Source organism: Lepidochelys kempii, chromosome 5 (assembly GCF_965140285.1).
Source record: "Lepidochelys kempii isolate rLepKem1 chromosome 5, rLepKem1.hap1, whole genome shotgun sequence".
Classification (NCBI taxonomy): domain Eukaryota; kingdom Metazoa; phylum Chordata; order Testudines; family Cheloniidae; genus Lepidochelys; species Lepidochelys kempii.
The window spans coordinates 42,822,654-42,843,288 of NC_136384.1; the positions used below are offsets into that span (position 1 = coordinate 42,822,654).

The 20,635-nt window shown below is 43.4% G+C and overlaps 1 protein-coding gene across 1 annotated transcript; it reads right to left on the reverse strand.

Moving 5' to 3' along the window:
• Positions 1–245: 245 nt before the first annotated feature.
• Positions 246–20,305, reverse strand: LOC140911933 (uncharacterized). Its single transcript, XM_078853015.1, has 3 exons — positions 20,236–20,305; positions 9,240–9,321; positions 246–2,495 (listed from the first exon to the last, which is right to left on the reverse strand). Exons 1-3 carry the CDS (start codon positions 20,274–20,276, stop codon positions 2,004–2,006), a joined length of 615 nt encoding a protein of 204 aa, XP_078709141.1. The 5' UTR covers positions 20,277–20,305; the 3' UTR covers positions 246–2,003.
• Between the last annotated feature and the right edge of the window lie 330 nt (positions 20,306–20,635).

Consider the following 20,635-nt stretch of genomic DNA (forward strand, 5'->3'; position numbering starts at 1 on the left):
CTAGGGGAAAAATCTTCTGGTTGTCATGCCTGTGGTACACACGCACCTGATTGGAATGGACATGAACAACACGTCTCTAAGAACAACAGTTACAAGAAGGTTTCAGAGTAATAGCCGTGTTAGTCTGTATTCGCAAAAAGAAAAGGAGTACTTGTGGCACCTTAGAGACTAACCAATTTATTTGAGCATGAGCTTTCGTGAGCTACAGCTCACTTCATCGGATGCATACCGTGGAAACTGCAGCAGACTTTATATATATACAGAGAATATGAAACAATACCTCCTCCCACCCCACTGTCCTGCTGGTAATAGCTTATCTAAAGTGATCATCAGGTGGGCCATTTCCAGCACAAATCCAGGTTTTCTCACCCTCCACCCCCCCACAGAAATTCACTCTCCTGCTGGTGATAGCCCATCCAAAGTGACAACTCTTTACACAATGTGCATGATAATCAAGTCTGGCTATTTCCTGCACAAATCCAGGTTTTCTCACATCCCCCCCACCCCCATTTTATATAAAGCTGGAAATCATAGCGCCTGTTGCAGGTTTAACCACCCTTCACTTAAGAGAACTGTAAAAGACAGTTAAACAAGCTCAAAACAAAGGAACAAGCAGGTCAGCTCAGGAACATACAATCTAGGTGGAAGGACTGTGGTGTGTGTGTGTGTGTGAGTAAGTAAACAAACTCAGGACAGAGAGAGACATAGCATGGTGTGGCCCTGGAAGAAGCTACAGAGGTGTTTTGGGTTGGGGTTATGGGCTGAAAGAAAGGATGCTGTTTTCTGTTGTTGTTTCTTCTTTTGTTTGGGGAAACTGGACTTTGTACATTCTGTATACATAAACAAAGAAATTGCATCAAAGAAATACCTGCCTCTATTTTATTTTCACTTCCTAGTGGAAACAACCCACAGGGCCTTGAACTTGGATTTGCTGCTTGGGTGAAAAGGCGGTGCACACCCATAATAGCACCACTACTTCAGGATGTAAGGTGCTGTATCAATGTGAAGTGCTGAACTCAGGGGAATCATTTCCTCCTCCTCTGAGTTTGGCTAGGTTGTCTAGGAAATACTCCCACTCTTGCAGAAAGTGTCACAGGGTCTCCGGTGGCCACGAGGGCTTGTTTTTCTTCTCATCCTAAAGATGCCACCTCTATCAGCGAAACATCTGCCTTGGGGGTTGATATATCATTGACTCAAAGAGTCTGGCTCGTTAACATCACTTACAGTAACCACTTAGGTTTTCATTGAAGATGTCTTATCCATATACTGAGCAAATTCTGTGCCTGGCTTGTGAGAGCCAAGACTATCAGAGCCCAGTGTGATATGGCTGAAAACTTGCTCTCCCGCTTTTGAGGATTTCCTGTACCCTTCTCAATGACCAAACACACAAGCTGATCAGGAACATCTCTTGGAAGGAATGAACAGGAAGTTTGTTGAGAAAGTTGCCACACTGCCCCAAAATGCAAAAGACAGACAAGTTGGTTGGATTCCTTTCCAACAGATCGAAGGGCTTTGTTAACCAGCTCTGAAAATCGGATCTTCGTTATCTCAAATTGGTCATCCAAAATTAAACACCACTTTTGGAGATTTTGACTTGCTTACAGCAAACAAATAACAAGGCTGGGACTAGAATCAAGGGTTCGTGTCTACCAGTGCTGCAGCTGAGTCACTAGACCACATTGCATTTACTACAGTAACACTGACAAATTATCAGGCTCAAAGTAGCAAGGAGCCATATCCAGCTAGACATCTTTGGTGGACCCAAACTGGAGCTTTGTCCATGTCATGACTGCAAAACTTAGTTGAGTATGATTTGTGGTAAGAGCAAGGGCCTGAAATGGCTAATGTAACTATACGCACAAACTACTTTATCTGTGAAACTTATTAAAGCAAAGAAGAATCAACATTCACAGAATCACCATCCTAAAATATTGTAACTGCTCCAATCAAACATCAAAGGTTTTGGGGCTTGCTTCTATGTCACGGGGAGGCACTGAGAGACCTCAGCTCAAACTGGCTTCTTCCATCAGTGTTGGTCCAGTTGGTGTAAACACCACCTGGTTCTGTTTCACATAGTCTTGAGGAGTAAACAGTGTGCGTTGCTCCACTTTTCCTGGCCTGTTGTTCAGTTTCCCCTCCATGTGAGGATGGACAGCCCGCGGAAGGAGATTCAGTGCCAGACTTAGCATGGCTTTCTGACTGAATTCCATGCTGGTGTAATCACTTAGGAGAGGTGCCCTCATGCTAGAGCTGACTCTTTCTTTTTCGGTTGCAATTGCTTTTTCAGGGATTTTCAAAAGACTTGGACAGGTGTCTGGGCTACCACCAGCACTTTCAGAGTGGCCTGCATCACACTCACTGTTGTCTTCTGTGTCCTCAATAAAGGGCTGCAGCTTCAAAGAAGCCTTTGAATCCTCTTCTATCACATGAAGGCTGGTAGTATCATTGTCTGTTTGTGTTTGAAGCAATAGCCTTGAAGTGGGTCCCTGGCTAGCCTACAAACAAAATGAAATGGAAAGAAAAAAATAATTGCATGTTTCTGCACATAGTGTAAACTTTTATGATATTGAAATAAATAATTTACTAATACTAAGCAATAGAAAAACAAAGTCAGGAAATGGGAAGCCTGGCCGCAGCTATTACTTTCTTGTTTAATTGAGCTGGCCAAGCTATTTTATTTACTCTTTAAATTCCATTTACAATGTGCATTGGTATGAGAAACTTAATTAGGGAAATAAATATTTCTGCCCAAGAGGACCATATTCTCCATCCCTTCATTGTTAAAGTGAGGTGAGGTAGGTAACACATAAGTAATGAAATGTAAACTGCAGGATGTTCTGTGCAGGGCCCTATAACTATTGATCTGTGTGATTCACATGTTGATATCAACATTTAACCGGTTGAATTGAACAGTGCAATTCTGCCTAATTACCCTTTGATATCAACGTCCATCTGCAGTGCCTTCTAGTCGCTTCACTATCACTTTGGTCTAGGTAAAGATTGTGTTGAAAGCTTTTGTATATTTTGGCTGGCTAAACTGCAGAGCAGTGTGTGATGTAAAGCCAGGTACTACCCGCTTAGAAATGTGTGTGTCCTGTTAGAGCCATACAAACTATCACAAAACACATAGAATGGAAAGGCTTTTTATAGTCCATAAATAGCATCCTTCCTTTCTGGTGACACTGCTTTGGTTTTTCCATTATCTATCTTTAATTACAGACTGGATGTCATGTTCTCTGACCCACCAGTAACTGCTTCAATCTTCACTTATTTTAAGTGGAGCAGGTGCATTCTAGCATTGATGACCTGAGAAATGATCAAGACTTTATTGTATTTCATTCATTCTTTCTGACTCCCATTCATGAGCTGGAGAATGACTGCCTGCTTCATAGCAGAAGCCATCCTCTAGCGGTCTAAGGAACAAAACTTTCCGATGGTTACGTTACCCCATAATTGTCCCTTAAAGTGATTCTGGCACCTTGCTCTGAAGAATGTGGTATAGGCACTATTGGAGATTGGCTACTGGATTTCCTGGATTGCTGGTCCAATCAGTTATGGAAGTTCCTGTGTTCCTAATCTTTGCATGCTCTATATTGGTGAGGTACTTATGACTACTGCAGCTATTAGAAAGTTCAGTGATTTAATTCAGTAATTCCTAGAATTTTTCTTAGATTGTGATATCTGGTATCCCATCTGAGTTTGCAGGGGAAATTTGCAGTAGGTACTTTTGATCATATGCTTGATCTCCTTTATTTCTTCTAGGAATTTACTACTGATTTACTTGACTGTGTTCGTTCTTGACTTGAAGAAATTTTGTGAGCGCTCTGACTATAGTGAAATTCCCTGAGGGAATCAGCTTCTATTTAACAACTTCACAATGCTCACTGGTGTATGTGGGTGCATCTATCACATTTCATGAGCCTTTGCTAATGTCAGGTTACCACTAGGTAATGTCTCCAAAAGTAGCTGCCTTGTTCTGCTGCCTACTCATTCTGAGCTATGTTTTCCCCCAAAAGCCTTTATGCTTCATCTGTTAACCATTATTTCTATTTCTGCCATGTTATCAGCACAGCAATATTTCTTACAGTATCAGTTTAACTGACTTGATTTCTTTCCACAGCTTCTCTCTCTGCTGTGTGTACAGTAACATTATGGCCACATACCAGCTATGTATTTTTCCCTCCAAGTACCTATTTTGGAGTGACATTCTAGGATGGAGAACTTCGCTATACAAGTCTTCCATCTTGCAGATGGAAATCACAACACCTTGCACCTGTGTGCTGGATACTTTGGGTTTCTTACATATGGGCAAATGTGCGCTTTGCACACACGATCTGATTCTTTTGGACAGCTGTGTCCGTTGGAGCCACACATGTGCCCTGTATGACCTTGGATGCAATTATGTGGACCCAAAACAAATTTTTTTCCAGAACTGCCAGTGAACTGAAAAATCAGTTATTGATGCAGCTCTAGTCCCTGATCAACTTATCTTAAAATGACCTCTTCTGACCATAGGCCTCTTTGCCAGCAACTTGAACAAGAAATGTCACATGCTTTTTGTCCTGAGGAGACATGTGAGCCCAGGCTCCCTTTTGGCTGTATTTATGAGTCAGTGGGACAGAAACCTGTAGGATGCCTTACCACAGAATTCCCTTAATTTCGAGAGTCCTGAGTAAAATAAGATAGGTCAAAGCCTTGTTAATACTGATAGCACCAGGATGGGTGTGTCAGTTTTGGTACTCTGGCAGATACATCTATTGATTAAACTGCCCTTCACTCTTTCAAATCTTCCGGATGCTGATTTCACAGAATCACTGTCTGCTCCTAAACCTGGTCCATCATTTCTCTACCTAACAGCATGGAGGCTCGCTGATTAAGTTCCACAGCCAGGAATTGTTCTGCATTTTGAAGCAGAGCAGAAACGTTAACATATAAAACCAGGTGGAAATGATTTTTGCTTTGGGTTGCTCAGGGTCAATGTTCCGGATCATTTTATTGTCGTTGAAACATTCAGGACTTTCAACCAGCTCAATTTAGGAGTCATTCGACAATATCGACCTGTTTCCCCGTCATTCAGGTTCACACAGTATTTTTTCACCTGACTGTTTCTGAAGGGCCTGATCCATGTGTTTCTACCCGTTAAAGAATTTTCCCTCCCTGGGAACTAAATGTGGTATCTCGGCACTAATGGAACATCCCTTTTTGAGCCTATGGCATCATATCATCTTTCTATTATGACAGCATTTTGGGTAGTTAGTATCTCTGCTGAAAGGGTGAGCCAGATTCAATCAAGTGTTTAATGGTAGGACCACCTTATATACAAAACCCAGGTGATTCTTGGACCTCTCCCAAAACTCTTATCCAACGTAGTCTCAAACTTACTTTTAAATCAATACATACACTTACCAGTATTCTTTCTGCCTGGGAAGCAATGCTCCATACATTTGTTCTGAGAGCTTTCTCCTACCTCAGTAGAGCAAAAATCTTTGAGTCACCATGGCTATTTATAGAGTTTGGGGACAGCTTTTGAGAGCAGGCTCTTTTGACCCAGAGCTTCTCACAATGGGCATCTGATTGTATTAAGGTCTTCTATGAACTACATACGTTAGCTGCTGCTTCTCAAATTAAAGCACACTTTACTAGGTCTCAAGGAACCTTCCTGATATGTTTTAGGAGTATCCCTCTATCAGATTTTCATGGCATCAACTTGGAATTCAATACATATTTTTACTTAGTGGCAGGTTCTAGACTGGATGCCCATTTGGCAGTGTGGTCCTAAGCCTTTATGTAGATAGAACATAGAACATGTCCACATGGCTGCCGTGATTGGTCCTCCTGTTTTGCTACTGTGGAGTCCTGTGGTCTTAAACTGTGTCCACACTGGAAAGAAAAACCTGTGGTATCAAGTCTCAAAGCCTGGGTCAGTTAACTTGGGCTTGTGGGGCTTGGGCTGCAAATAGCAGTACAGACATTCCTGCTTGGGCTGGAGCCCAGGCTTTGAAACCTGGCAGATGGAAGGAGGAAGGGGAGGGAGAGGTTACAGGTTACAGCCCGAGTGGGAACGTCTTACTGCTATTTTTAGCCCCTAAGACCAAGCCCTGCAAGCCCAAGTCAAGTGATCTGAGTTCTGAGATTCAGTGCCATGGATTTTCCTTTGCAGTGCAGAAATACCCCAAGTGCCTTCATTAATACATAATCCTGTGGGATGGTTGTGCCCACTCCTCCCTTTATGCCCTGGGTGGGGTGGGCAAGAGTAACCAGGGTGAATGTGTGGCCCCAGCAGACCTTGCTGGCCAAAATAATCTGATTTTGTGCTCATGGGGCCTATGTGCACCTACAGTGGGGTCCATGTGGCTAAAACATCTTACTGAACCTGGCGTAAGTAATCGTTCTTTCTAAATTCAACAATCCAAATATTTTAATTTTATTTTTGCTAAATGTCACTAACTGTCAGGGAAAGCGTGGGACCCTTACTGAATGGGGGAGGCAACTAGTGACAGATGTGGAAAAACCTGAAGTATTCAATGCTTTTTTTGCCTTGGTCTTCAAAGATAAGGTCAGCTCCCAGACTGCTGCACTGGTCATCACAGTATGGGGAGGAGGTGAGCAGCTCTCAGTGGTGAAAGAACAGGTTAAGGACCATTTAGAAAAGCTGGACATGCACAAGTCCATGGGTCCAGATCTAATGCATCCGAGGGTGCTGAGGGAGTTGGCTGATGTGATTGCAGAGCCATTGGGCATTATCTTTGAAAATTCGTGGCAACTTGGGAGAGGTCCTGGACGATTGGAAAAAGGCAAATATAGTGCCCATATTTAAAAAAGGGAAGAAGAAGAATTCAGGGAACTACAGGCCAGTCAGCCTCACCTCAGTCCCTGGAAAAATCATGGAGCAGGTCCTCAAGGAATCCATTTTGAAGCACTTGGAGGAGAGGAAAGTGATCAGGAACAGTCAACATAGATTCACCAAGGGCAAGTTATGCCTGACCAACCTGATTGCCTTCTATGATGAGATAACTGGCTCTGTGGATGAGGGGAAAGTGGTGGACGTGATATATCTTGACATTAGCAAAACTTTTGATATGGTCTCCCACAGTATTCTTGCCAGCAAGTTAAAAAAGTATGAATTGGATGAATGGACTATAAGGTGGATAGAAAGCTGGCTAGATCGTCAGGCTCAATGGGTAGTGATCAACAGCTTGATGTCTAGTTGGCAGCCGTTATCAAGCAGAGTGCCCCAGGGGTCGGTCCTGGGGCCAGTTTTGTTCAACATCTTCATTAATGATCTGGATGACGGGATGGATTGCACCCTCAGCAAGTTCGCAGATGACAGTAAGCTGGGGGGAGAGGTAGATATGATGGAGGGTAGGGATAGGGTCCAGAGTGACCTAGACAAATTGGAGGATTGGGCTAAAAGAAATCTGATGAGGTTCAACAAGGACAAGTGCAGAGTACTGCATTTAGGACAGAAGAATCCCATGCACTGTTACAGGCTGGGGACCGACTGGCTAAACGGCAGTTCTGCAGAAAAGGACCTGGGGATTACAGTGGACGAGAAGCTGGATATAAGTCAAGAGTGTGCCCTTGTTCCCAAGAAAGCTAACATTGGGCTGCATTAGTGGGAGCATTGCCAGCAGATTGAAGGAAATGATTATTCCCCTCTATTTGGTACTGGTGAGGCTACATCTTGAATATTGCTTCTAGTTTTGGGACCCCCACTACAGAAAGGATGTGGACAAATTGGAGAGAGTCCAGGGCAGGGCAACAAAAATTATTAGGGCCTGGGGCACATGATTTACGAGGAGAGGTTGAGGGAACTGGGATTGTTTAGTCTGCAGAAAAGAAGAGTGAAGGGGGATTTGATAGCTGCTTTCAACTACCTGAAAGGGGGTTCCAAAGAGGATGGAGCTAGGCTATTCTCAGGGGTGGCAGATGACAGAACAAGAAGCAATGGTCTCAGGTTGGAGTGGGGGAGGTCTAGGTTGGATATTAGGAAAACTATTTCACTAGGAGGGTGGAGAAGCACTGGAATGGGTTACTTAGGGAGGTGGTGAAATCTCCATCCTTAGAGGATTTTAAGGCCCTTTTTGACAAAGCTCTGGCTGGGATGATTTAGTTGGGGTTGGACTAGATGACCTCCTGCCCTAATCTTCCATGATTCTAACTGACCATGAACATACTATTTTACCTACTCATACTTTGTAAAAATCTGGAAGTGTTTTAAAACAACCACCACCACCACCACCACCAAAACAAATACAAAAAAGGCTAAAAAAAAGTCAGATCCACTCTGCTACGGAACACAGCAGGATATGATCATAAACACTGCCATACTAGATCAGACCTATGGTCCATCTAGTCTAGTATCCTAGCTTAGACATTGGCCAGCACCAGATGCGTCACAGGAAGGCGCAAGAAACCCAACAGTAGGTAAAAATGAGAGATCCTCCTGACCCATATAAGCTAGAGATTTCTTAAACACTGAAGTATGGATCTTTTAGCTAGCAATTTGCTAACACAGCGCTGATGTAGCTAGCTCCTCTGGCCCCTGCCCCAGCAGATGACATATGGCAGGCAGGTGTAGACAGGGAAAATTCATGACTTGAGTACACTACTGAGTTCTTGCAATACTTGGTTGGAATATAAGGTCTTGCTGTGATTAGTCTCTGACTAGTTAGAGTACCCCCAAAGCCCTCAGAAGTGTGCTGAAGCTGAGGTCAGTGAAGAACTAGTCCCAGAATCAGATAGCAGAAACCAGCTCCTTTGTGATGCAGCTGTGAATTTTGGTTCAAAATGTTTTATCTAACTTTCATATATTCCAGGATTCTATTAATTGTGTATTTGAACAATTCCAGATTCACGTGAACTTTCACACTCTGGATTTCTCAAGAAACCATCAGTCCTGGTGATTATTGACTCTTACATAATGGACTTTGTATAAGTCAAAAAAGTAACTTTTTTTTTCCTTTTTGAGTTACTTCATGGTTTTTTGTCTTTGTTTTTCACACATTTGCCTCAGTGCATGTTGCATAATGCTTGGGGAAAAAAAATCAATAGAACCTTTTTAAAAAGGAGTCGGAAAATCCCCTGTAAAAGCCTGACACTATGTTCCTAATACAACCAGAGCTTCTGCTAGATCTTTAATGCTGTACATTTACCAGGCACAATTAAAAAGAGAAGACGCTAGTAATCAGTGCTGCTGTAATTCACTGAAAGGGCCCATTCATAAACACTTTTCATACCCGTGGACTGATTCTTGCCACATCTTGGATAGCGCTGCTGTTTCTTGGATCTGGGACAGTTGGCCAGCACAATTTTCTTGACCTGGAAAGACATGCTTTTTAAACTGAGGCTCCAATTAAATGACTGAGCCTTCATATACTTCTGTTTTCATCACAAGTCATGTACATAGTTTGTCAGTATTTTCATGCACATCAGACCAGGATGTCTTCTAGCAGCTATAAACAACACACACAAACACACAAATTGGAGGTCCCAAACTATAGTCTATATTTTCACAGTAAGTTAGTGAGTTTCTGATGCAAAATTATTTAGTGTAATTAACGAGCTATGAAGGCCATCAGTATGTGACTCTCTTTCCATCTATACTGCATATCCACTTTCTCTTTCTTTAATCCATCACTATTTCCTGGCTCCTCCAACCCCCTTTCCTCCCTTGCAGGTTTACTTTGTCTTATCAGTAGCAACTTATAGATCAGTTTCCATTTAGAAATCTGCCCATCAATCAAGAGCAAGCATCTGCTCCTCCCCCATGATGCTACAAACCTGTGGAGGCCTAGGGACTAGAAGGCAGAGTGCAGCAGAGCTATATTAGCCCATGTCACCTCTTGCTTAGGACTCCGACACAATGGGAGATCCACCTACTTGACTGAAGGATCAGACATGGTATTCAGTGAACTAACTGTAGAGCAATAGTGTGGTGTTTAGATGCTGCTTGTAATTATTAGAATTGGGAGCACTGGCTGTTGGGAGTCTGAAAGGACAGGAAACAGGAAGGAGGGGGGGAAGTTGAGGAGGCGGAGTGAGAGCTACCGAGGGTGCAGCAGCAGCTTGGTAAAGAGATTTCCACTTTAAAAATAAAGGCCTGTTGAAGTTTGTTAGTATCTTGCCTGGTTGCTACAACATTTTGGCAACGAGGATGGATCTTCTGCCTCTGAACCCACCTGCACCCTTTCTGCAAAGCCCAGGTAAGCCTCCAATTGCTTTTATTGCCTGGATCCATATGTTTGAGACTTATCTGCTTGCAATCAGTGCTACAGAGATTTCTGAAGTAAGAAAGCATGCTTTGCTAATCCACTGCCTTGGAGCAGAAGGTCAGCATATATTTTACACGTTTCCCCTTGAAGATGATAAATATGAGACTGCACTCACTGCATTAAAGACCTTTTTTGTGCCAAAAGTGAATGTAGTAGTTAATCACTACAGATTTTGCCAGCATGAGCAGAAAACAGGGGAGCCTATAATGCAGTATATTGCTTCCCTGAGGAGTCTGATTGTAACTTGTGACTTTGGGAATATGGCAGATGAGATGATTAGAGACCAGCTCATTGAGAAAACAACCGTGCTTCATGTAAGAGAACGCTTCCTTTTAGAACCACAATTTACACTAGAAAAAGCAATAACCATTGCTACCCAGATTGAGTCAGCTACAGCTGAAGCCAAAATAATGAGCATGGATACAGGAGGCACAGTCCAGGCTGTGACTCCTTTGAAGAAAAGTTCACTGTCGCTGCAGACAAACAATTACAAGAGGAAAACTAATGAAAAACCACCGAATCAGCAAATTCAAAATACATGCTTTCACTGTGGATCCCCACAACACCTTGCAAGCTATACAGGATGTCCGGCAAATGTAGCTTAGTGCAATCATTGCAAAAAGATTGGGCATTTTGCTAAAGTATATCGCAGCAGCCAGTTCAATCAACAGGTGCATGCAGTTACAATACCAGATGTTACTGTGCTGAGCGTGGACAAAATCACTACTGCACATATTCCAAAACAAATAAAGTGCACTGTAAACGTTTCTGTCATACCCTCAGGCAAATCACACTCTATTCAGCTAATGTTGGACACTGGCTCAGCAGTATCTATACTACCTGATTCCATCAAATTTGCATTACTTTAAAGATGTGCCTCTTACTGAACCCAAACTTCACTTGGTGTGCTATTTGAAAAATATTGGCTGCTTTAAATCTCAGGGTAGTTAATGGACGAATTAATCTTCCTCAGCAAAGCACTTTTGCAGTACACACACCAGTTTCAGCTGGGACCCAACACCAGGTTGAGGAGAAACTTGGCTGTGCTTATGGATTTCTGCATAAAGTTAAAAAGCGGAATAATGTGATGCTTGTACGACAGAAGTTACGGCGCTTACCATTTTCAGTCAAGGAAGCTGTTTCAGAGGAACTGAGAAAACTTGTTCGAAAGGACGTTATTGAAGAGATTGACTCCTCAGAATGGGTTTCACGTATAGTACTCAGAGTAGCAGCCGTGTTAGTCTGTATTGGCAAAAAGGAAAAGGAGTACTTGTGGCACTTTAGAGACTAACAAATTTATTTGAGCATAAGCTTTTGTGAGCTACAGCTCACTTCATCGGATGCATTCAGTGGAAAATACAGTGGGGATATTTATATACACAGAGAACATGCAACAATGGGTGTTACCATACACACTGTAACCAGAGTGATCACTTAAGGTGAGCTATTACCAGCAGGAGAGGGAAAAAAAAGTGATAATCAAGGTGGGCCATTTCCAGCAGTTCACAAGAACGTCCAAGGAACAGCGGGGGAAGGAATAAACATGGGGAAATAGTTTTACGTTGTGTAATGACACATCCACTCCCAGTCTTTATTCAAGCCTAAGTTAATTGTATCCAGTTTGCAAATCAATTCCAATTCAGCAGTCTCTCGTTGGAGTCTGTTTTTGAAGTTTTTTTGTTGAAGAATTGCCACTTTTAGGTCTGTAATCTAGTGACCAAAGAGATTGAAGTGTTCTCCAACTGGTTTTTGAATGTCATAATTCTTGACGTCTGATTTGTGTCCATTTATTCTTTTATGTAGAGACTGTCCAGTTTGCCCAGTGTACATGGCAGAGGGGCATTGCTGGCACATGATGGCATATATCACATTGGTAGATGTGCAGGTGAACGAGCCTCTGATAGTGTGGCTGATGTGATTAGGCCCTATGTTGGTGTCCCCTGAATAGATATGTGGACACAGTTGGCAACGGGCTTTGTTACAAGGATAGGTTCCTGGGTTAGTGTTTCTGGTGTGTGGTTGCTGGTGAGTATTTGCTTCAGGTTGGGGGGCTGTCTGTAAGCAAGGACTGGCTTGTCTCCCAAGATCTGTGAGAGTGATGGGTCATCCTTCAGGATAGGTTGTAGATCCTTGATGATGTGTTGGAGAGGTTTTAGTTGGGGGCTGAAGGTGATGGCTTGTGGTGTTCTGTTATTTTCTTTGTTGGGCCTGTCCTGTAGTAGGTAAGTTCTGGGTACTCTTCTGGCTCTGACAATCTGTTTCTTCACTTCAGCAGGTGGGTACTGTAGTTGTAAGAATGCTTGATAGAGATCTTGTAGGTGTTTGTCTCTGTCTGAGCGGTTGGAGCAAATGTGGCTGTATCGTAGCGCTTAGCTTTAGACAATGGATCGTGTGGTGTAGTCTGGATGAAAGCTGGAGGCATGTAGGTAGGCATAGCGGTCAGTAGGTTTCCGGTATAGGGTGGTGTTTATGTGACCATCGCTTATTAGCACCATAGTGTCCAGGAAGTGGATCTCTTGTGTGGACCTGAAAACACCATCCTAGCCACTATGGATGTAGAAGCCCTCTATACCAACATTCCACACAAAGATGGACTACAAGCCGTCAGGAACAGTATCCCCTATAATGTCATGGCAAACCTGGTGGCTGGACTTTGTCCTCACCCATAACTATTTCACATTTGGGGACAATGTATACCTTCAAATCAGCGGCACTACTATGGGTACCCGCATGGCCCCACAGTATGCCAACATTTTTATGGCTGACTTAGAACAACGCTTCCTCAGCTCTCGTCCCCTAATGCCCCTACTCTACTTGCGCTACATTGAGGACATCTTCATCATCTGGACCCATGGAAAAGAAGCCCTTGAGGAATTCCACCATGATTTCAACAATTTCCATCCCACCATCAACCTCAGCCTGGACCAGTCCACACAAGAGATCCACTTCCTGGACACTACGGTGCTAATAAGCGATGGTCACATAAACACCACCCTATACCAGAAACCTACTGACCACTATGCTTACCTACATGCCTCCAGCTTTCATCCAGACCACACCACACGCCCCAATGTCTACAGCCAAGCTCTATGATACAACCGCATTTGCTCCAACCCCTCTGACAGAAACAAACACCTACAAGATCTCGATCAAGGGTTCTTACAACTACAATACCCACCTGCGGAAGTGAAGAAACAGATTGACAGAGCCAGAAGAGTTCCCAGAACTTACCTACTACAGGACAGGTCCAACAAAGAAAATAACAGAACGCCACGAGCCATCACCTTCAGCCCCCAACTAAAACCTCTCCAGAGCATCATCAAGGATCTACAAACTATCCTGAAGGACGACCCATCACTCTCACAGATATTGGGAGACAGGCCAGTCCTTGCTTACAGACAGCCCCCCAACCTGAAGCAAATACCCACCAGCAACCACACAACACACAACAGAATCACTAACCCAAGAACCTATCCTTGCAACAAAGTGTTGCCAACTGTGACCACGTGTCTATTCAAATTTATTTGAGCATAAGCCTTTGAAGTGAGCTGTAGCTCACGAAGGCTTATGCTCAAATTTGTTAGTCTCTAAGGTGCCACAAGTACTCCTTTTCTTTTTGCGAATACAGGCTAACACGGCTGCTACTCTGAAACATATTTATTCAGGGGACACCATCATAGGGCCTAATCACATCAGCCACACTATCAGAGGCTCATTCACCTGCACATCTACCAATGTGATATATGCCATCATGTGCCAGCAATGCCCCTCTGCCATGTACACTGGGCAAACTGGACAGTCTCTACATAAAAGAATAAATGGACACAAATCAGACGTCAAGAATTATAACATTCAAAAACCAGTTGGAGAACACTTCAATCTCTTTGGTCACTAGATTACAGACCTAAAAGTGTCAATTCTTCAACAAAAAAACTTCAAAAACAGACTCCAACGAGAGACTGCTGAATTGGAATTAATTTGCAAACTGGATACAATTAACTTAGGCTTGAATAAAGACTGGGAGTGAATGTGTCATTACACAACGTAAAACTATTTCCCCATGTTTATTCCTTCCCCCGCTGTTCCTCGGACGTTCTTGTCAACTGCTGGGAATGGCCCACCTTGATTATCACTACAAAAGGTCTTTTTTTTCCCTCTCCTGCTGGTAATAGCTCACCTTAAGTGATCACTCTGGTTACAGTGTGTATGGTAACACCCATTGTTTCATGTTCTGTGTATATAAATCTCCCCACTGTATTTTCCACCGAATGCATCCGATGAAGTGAGCTGTAGCTCACGAAAGCTTACGCTCAAATACCTTTGTTAGTCTCTAAGGTGCCACAAGTACTCCTTTTCTTTTTACATATAGTAGTGACACAGAAGAAGGGTGGAGCCATTCACCTTTGTGTGGACTTAAGGGAGCCAAATAAAGCTATTGTGATTGACAGCCATCCTCTTCCTCACATAGAAGAAGTATTTGCAGAACTCTGTGGAGCAAAGATGTTTTCTACTCTTGATCTGCAGAGCGCATACCACCAGGTTATGTTGCATGAAGATAGCAGAGACCTCACAGCATTTATTACACATGAGGGACTATTTCATTTTCAACGTGTTGCATATGGTCTTGCATCTGCCCCAAATGCCTTCCAAAAAATGATGTAATTGATTCTGAAGAATCAATATGGAGTTCAGTGCTATCTGGATGATTATCGTGTTTGGAAATACTTCTGAGAAGCATGACAATAACCTGTCGTCTGTACTAAACTGCATCGGCAAAGCAGGCCTCAAGCTCAATAGGTCCAAATGCAAATTTAGACAAACCGAACTCTCCTTTCTGGGGCATACAATTTCCCAGGCTGGAAAACCTATGTCACTTGCCAAATGCATGATAAGACAGCAGTGACATATACCCCTCCATTACAGCCTGTTCCTCTTCCTGAATCTGCATGAGAAAAAGTGGCAATGGACATTGTAGGACCCTTTGATACTGCTCCAAGTGACTGCTGTTATACCATCACTTTAATAGACTATTTCAGTAAATGGCCTGAGGTAGCGTTTACATCGCAAATCTCTTCTGCTACAGAATTAAGTTCCTCTCTTCAGTTTTTAGCAGGGAAGATAACCCCAAAGAACTGGTTTCAGATAATGGTAGTCAATTTACTTCCCTGGAGTTTGAAACTTTTCTAGCAGAGAGGAACATTTTACACAGAAGGTCATCCCTATATTACCCTCAAGCCAATGGGGAAATTGAACGGTTTAACAGAATTTTGAAAGGGAGTTTGCAAACTGCTAAACTGGAAGGGCGATTGTGGATAACCTTCACTACTGATTTCTTGCAAGCATACTGGGCTACACTACATGCCACAATGCAAAGATCACCCACAGAGTTACTGCATGGGAAACAGAAGAATACTAAACTGAACATTGCTGGATTGTTAAAGGCACGACCTGAGGCCCCAACCGAGGATGATGTGAGAAAAACAGTTGAACAGAACCAAGCAAAGTATAAGGATTTCACAGACAAGCGGTGGGGTGCTAAGGAACCAAAGTTTTAGAGTGTGGTTCCTTCGTTAGAATACAAAAACCTGGAATTTTATGCAAAGGGGACCATAAATTCACAGCTTCTCTAAAAAATCATAGAGAAGAAGGGATCAACTTTCTGATGGGCGAGTATAGAATGCTTCTTTTCTTGCACCTGCCTATGCACCAAGAGGAGATTACGTCAACACCCAGTCTGCACTGGATGACTTCACCTTAGTATCAACACAACAGGACATTGCACTGGAACCAGGGCTTGAGAGACAGCCTGTCAGACCCAGGCTACCACCTGTCTGGACTAGAGACTGTTATGTAGTATCTACAGTGTTTTCAGTGTAACATTTCTGCCAGCAGTATAGTGTCTTGTTTCATATTTGTTCCTGTGGTTAGAACAACAATGTTTATTTTAATTGGGAGAGTTTCTTAAGAGAGGAGGGAATGTGATGTTTAGATGCTCCTTGTAATTATTAAACTGGGATCACTGGCTGTTGGGAGTGTGAAAGGACAGGAAATGGGGAGGAGTTGAGGAGGCGGAGTGAGAGCTACCGAGGGTGCAGCAGCAGCTTGGTAAAGAGATTTCCACTTTAAAAATAAAGGCCTGTTGAAGTTTGTTAGTACCTTGTCTGGTTGCTACAACAAATAGGTACTTCCTCATGCAGACTTGATATAAAATCCAAATTCTAGCTGCATTTTCAGGGCTTAGCTAGTATGTCTGCCTCTGTGCTTAAATCCTATTAGGGTTAGTGGTGGGGGAAAACCTGTGGTGCTTTACCAAGGTAAAACCAAATTCATGAGCCTTGTTCAAATTAGCTTCAGCTGAGGGCCTTCATGAACACCACCTCAACGTGATTTATAATCTCTTATTGAACTTGGGACCTGAGAAATAACAAGCTTTAAAAAGCTAGCCACCTCTAACTCTGGCTAACTTTACCATGTATGTGTTCAAGCTAGGCCTCCAGGCCTACAAGAAATCAGACAGTATTTGATGGTTAAACTGAGAGGCAGCTGGAGAAAGGTGATACTATTTTATATAAATACAAAACTACTCTAAAATGGAAATAAGTATACATGCCACAGAGTGAGCTGGGCCTTTAAGAGGGTTAGGGCTCAAATGCACCAGTGGCATTCTTGGCTCACTACCCTGCACACCCTACCCCAACCCCCTCCTGCACTCCAAACCCCTCATCCTGGCCCCACCCCAGAGCCCATACCCCCAGCCGGAGCCCTCACTCCCCCCCCGACACCCTTGCACCAGTCTGGAGCCCCTTCCTTCACCCCAAACCCCTCATCCCTGGCCCCATCCCAGAGCCCATGCCCCCAGCAAGAGCCTGCACCCCCTCCTGCACCCCTTGGCCTGAGTCCAGAGCCCCCTCCTGCACCCTAAACCCCTCATCCTTGCCCTCAGGCCAGAGCCCATACCCACCCCCGCACTCCAACCTAGAGCCCTCTCCTGCATCCCAAACCCCTAATCCCTGGCCCCACCCCAGAGCCCACACCCCCAACCTGAGCCCTCACCCCCCTGCATCACAACCCTCTGCCCCCAACCTGGTGAAAGTGAGTGAGGGTAGGGGAGAGTGAGCAGAGATAGAATGAGTGGGGACAGGGCCTCGGAGAAGGGGTGGGGGCCTCAGGGGCAGGCCAGGGGTGTTTGGTTTTGTGTGATTAGAAAGTTGACAACCCTACTCACCTCCCCCAGGTGGTGGAAATGCCTGCTGAAGTTAGGTGATAATAGCAGGCCTGCTGTGGGGATAAGAGCAGCCTGTCAAGAGTGGATGAGGGAGACTCCACTAGTAAGGGCTTGTAAGTGAATGCTCTGTGAAAAGTGAACAGGAAGACTCCATGGAAGTAGGTCTGTGAGCTATAAAAAGTGGGAAGGAGCAATAGGAGGCCTGGAAGCATGTGGGAAGAGGCCCTGGAAAGAACGCAGGATAGCCTGGGATAACAGGGCAGACAGCCCAGGTGTTCTGGGTTCCCAAGGCTGGGCATCTGTAGCGGAGGCTGGGTGTGCCTATGCTGTCACTCTGTGAGGGGTTACAGAGACCCTTGCTATTAAGGGAAGACAGGAGTGACTTTTTTTTTTAAGCTGCCACCTGGTGAGGTGATGCATTGAACCCTGTGAATGAAGGGTGGATGAAAGGACCGAGTAGTGCCCAGGAAGGCTACAGCTGAGCCCAGGAGAAGGGTAATGCTGAAAGAGTGTGGTGTGGAAGAGAAAATGAACCCTTGAAAGGAGGACTGTGTCAGGTGAGTGTGGCATGGAAGACTTGTGTGTGTTTGGACTTGGCTTATACTCTGGAAGGGGAGGACTTTTGACTTGACCAGAAGGCCATGGCAGAAAGAACCATCTCAAGGCAAGGGGAAACTGAGGCAGGAGACAAGCCCAGAGCCAGATTGGGTAAGTCTCTATTACAATATGTATATAAAAATTATATCTAGAGTATCATTACCCCTCCCATCCCAGCCTTAATATGGGTCATCCTAGACTGTAAGCTTCTCAGAACAGGGACTGAGACTACCTCTGTATCGCTCTGAGCAACACAAGGCTCCATCCTGATTAGTTTGGCACTTCCATAACAATAACGGAGCTTCTGGCAATTATTTTCCAGTGGAAATGGTGGAGAGCAAAATGTGGAAGCAGGGAAGGAATTTCAAAAGCAGTTAATGTTGGCCTAACTCTGCTCCTGTTGAAGTCAGTGTGAGTAGAATTAATTTAACTTGGACTCTGTTGAGAATCTCCTGGCCCCAATTCTCTCTGCATATGAAATCAGTAGAATAGCACTCTGTATGTGTTTTTTTTTAAAATGATTCACTTTAATATTATCAGTGCAATACCTCAAAGCTAGATTGTATTTTGTTGGATGAATAAACATTTTCTGACTCTGCTCTCATGAGCTGAGAGGCTTCCGGAAGTCACTGAAGGAGTTCAAGCTGTCTGCCTGCTCTGCCTTTAGATGCACTTTTTAAGAAATCAGCCTAGCTCATGTGACTGAGTGAATTCATTTTCTTAGACCTCCACCCTGCCCCCTACCCCCACCCTCCAAAAATATCCTGTCAGAAACAACTGTTATGTAGGTTTCTGGAATCTTAAAAATGTTTATATATTTTTTCTCATGCAAAGGGTAGGGTCAGTCTTCAGGTTTTCGGTTGGTTGGTTGGTTGGTTTTATTTTGGCATGCTCCAAACTTTGAAATCATAACAGGTTCACATGATTTGACACACTATTTCCCAGTGCCCTGACACAAACTCAAGCTGTCACCTCCGGCTACAGAACAGATATCAATGAGCCTCAAATTCTGAAAGTAGCGATAAGCCAGAGAGAGGCCAGAAAGGATGAGTAGTTGCTGCAGGGAGGAGAGTTGTGGTGGAGCAGTAGACCAGAATAAATCATGCCATGGACCATATTTGACCTTAGGCTATGGTTTTGACATCTTGTCTGCTCTAGTCACTCAGCACTAATCAAGTCAGATAATGACAGGAGAAATAGTTAAAGCAGAAAAAACGGAGATGGGGGCAGGGTTCCAGGGTTTCCTTATAGTAATCTATGACAGGTTTTGCATTAGTAGACTATTGGTGCATTTTCAGATGCACACCAATAGTTTACTAATGTGCAACCAGTCATGGTTTATTATTTATTTATTTATTTTATTAGAGTATAGCTCCTTCAGTTTACATTTTGTAAAAATAATATTTTAAAAAGACTGTTCTCTGGGGGAGGGGATATTATGCAACATTCTTCCACTATAGAAAGTAGTTCCTCACAAAATGGGAAAAACCACCATCATGTCTCAACAGGTGCCTTGTTATCTCTGTCTTCTTCCCCTCATTGTTTCCTCTTCACTCATTTAACATAATGTTGGAGGTGGTACGAGATCATGTCCCAGATTTGCACTAGTGGGATTTGATGCACTACTTAGGCTAGTGGGACTTTCTAAATTATATCAATCTGTATGTGGCTTTGAACAATCAATCCACAGTCCTACTGTAATAGGACTGTGATCCCAGTTCATCAGGAAAAATAGGCCATAATTATCAATTGGACAATTATTCCTTGCATAAGAAGTTTTATCTATTTTTGGGACAGTAGGTGGTATTACATACTTATCCCATTGATGTATGAGATGGTAACTGGACTGGCAGCTGTATCAAAGACTAAAACATTCTGAGTTTGTGGCAAAGAAGCCTCTTTAGTCATCTGTAGCTTGCACATTCTTGGTTTGTTAAAGCTGTTCCAAACCCACAAGAATTGTGTAAATTATCAGTATAACTTGCTTTTTTGCATCCTGTCTCATAAGGACTTGTCATTTCTAGTTTCAAATTAGAAAGACTAGTTGTGCAAAAATAAGACATGACTCAACACTACAGAATGCAAGGTCAGGAAATGTACTTATGCTGTGCAATAGCCAAATCAATACTACCCTCTTACCTTCTAAGCATCAATGAACAAATGATGGGTAGAAAAAACATGGTGGATGTGATGCCAAGACAAAGGGCAGCAACAATACCTTCAAATTCCCCTTTATCTGATGAGAGATAAACAGAGATGAAAATCACTTATGGGACCAGGGTTTGAGAGACTGGAAAGAGATGGAGTTCTCTTTGCACAAAGCATAAACCTCACAGTTATAGCATGGGATCCCTGTGATCTTAGCCACAATCAAATCAATAGAAAACTAATTTCAAGTTCCACACATGACTGAATGATAAACCTTTAAAATCAAAAGCTGACCACAGAAAGGAGCTGTATAAAAAGTGGGTGGAGTAGGGAGTACTTTGCCTTGTAAGGCCCCATCTAAGCTATGGGCCAGATCTGTAGCCCCAGACTA

Bases quoted from the DNA above. Each gene is read 5' to 3' on its own strand.
- LOC140911933 (XM_078853015.1), bottom strand. From the start codon at position 20,276: ATGTTTTTTCTACCCATCATTTGTTCATTGATGCTTAGAAG. The intron at 9,322-20,235 runs GTAAGAGGGTAG...ATGTCTTTCCAG, and splicing joins TGTTCATTGATGCTTAGAAG to GTCAAGAAAATTGTGCTGGC. The intron at 2,496-9,239 runs GTATGAAAAGTG...TTTTGTTTGTAG, and splicing joins TGGCAAGAATCAGTCCACGG to GCTAGCCAGGGACCCACTTC.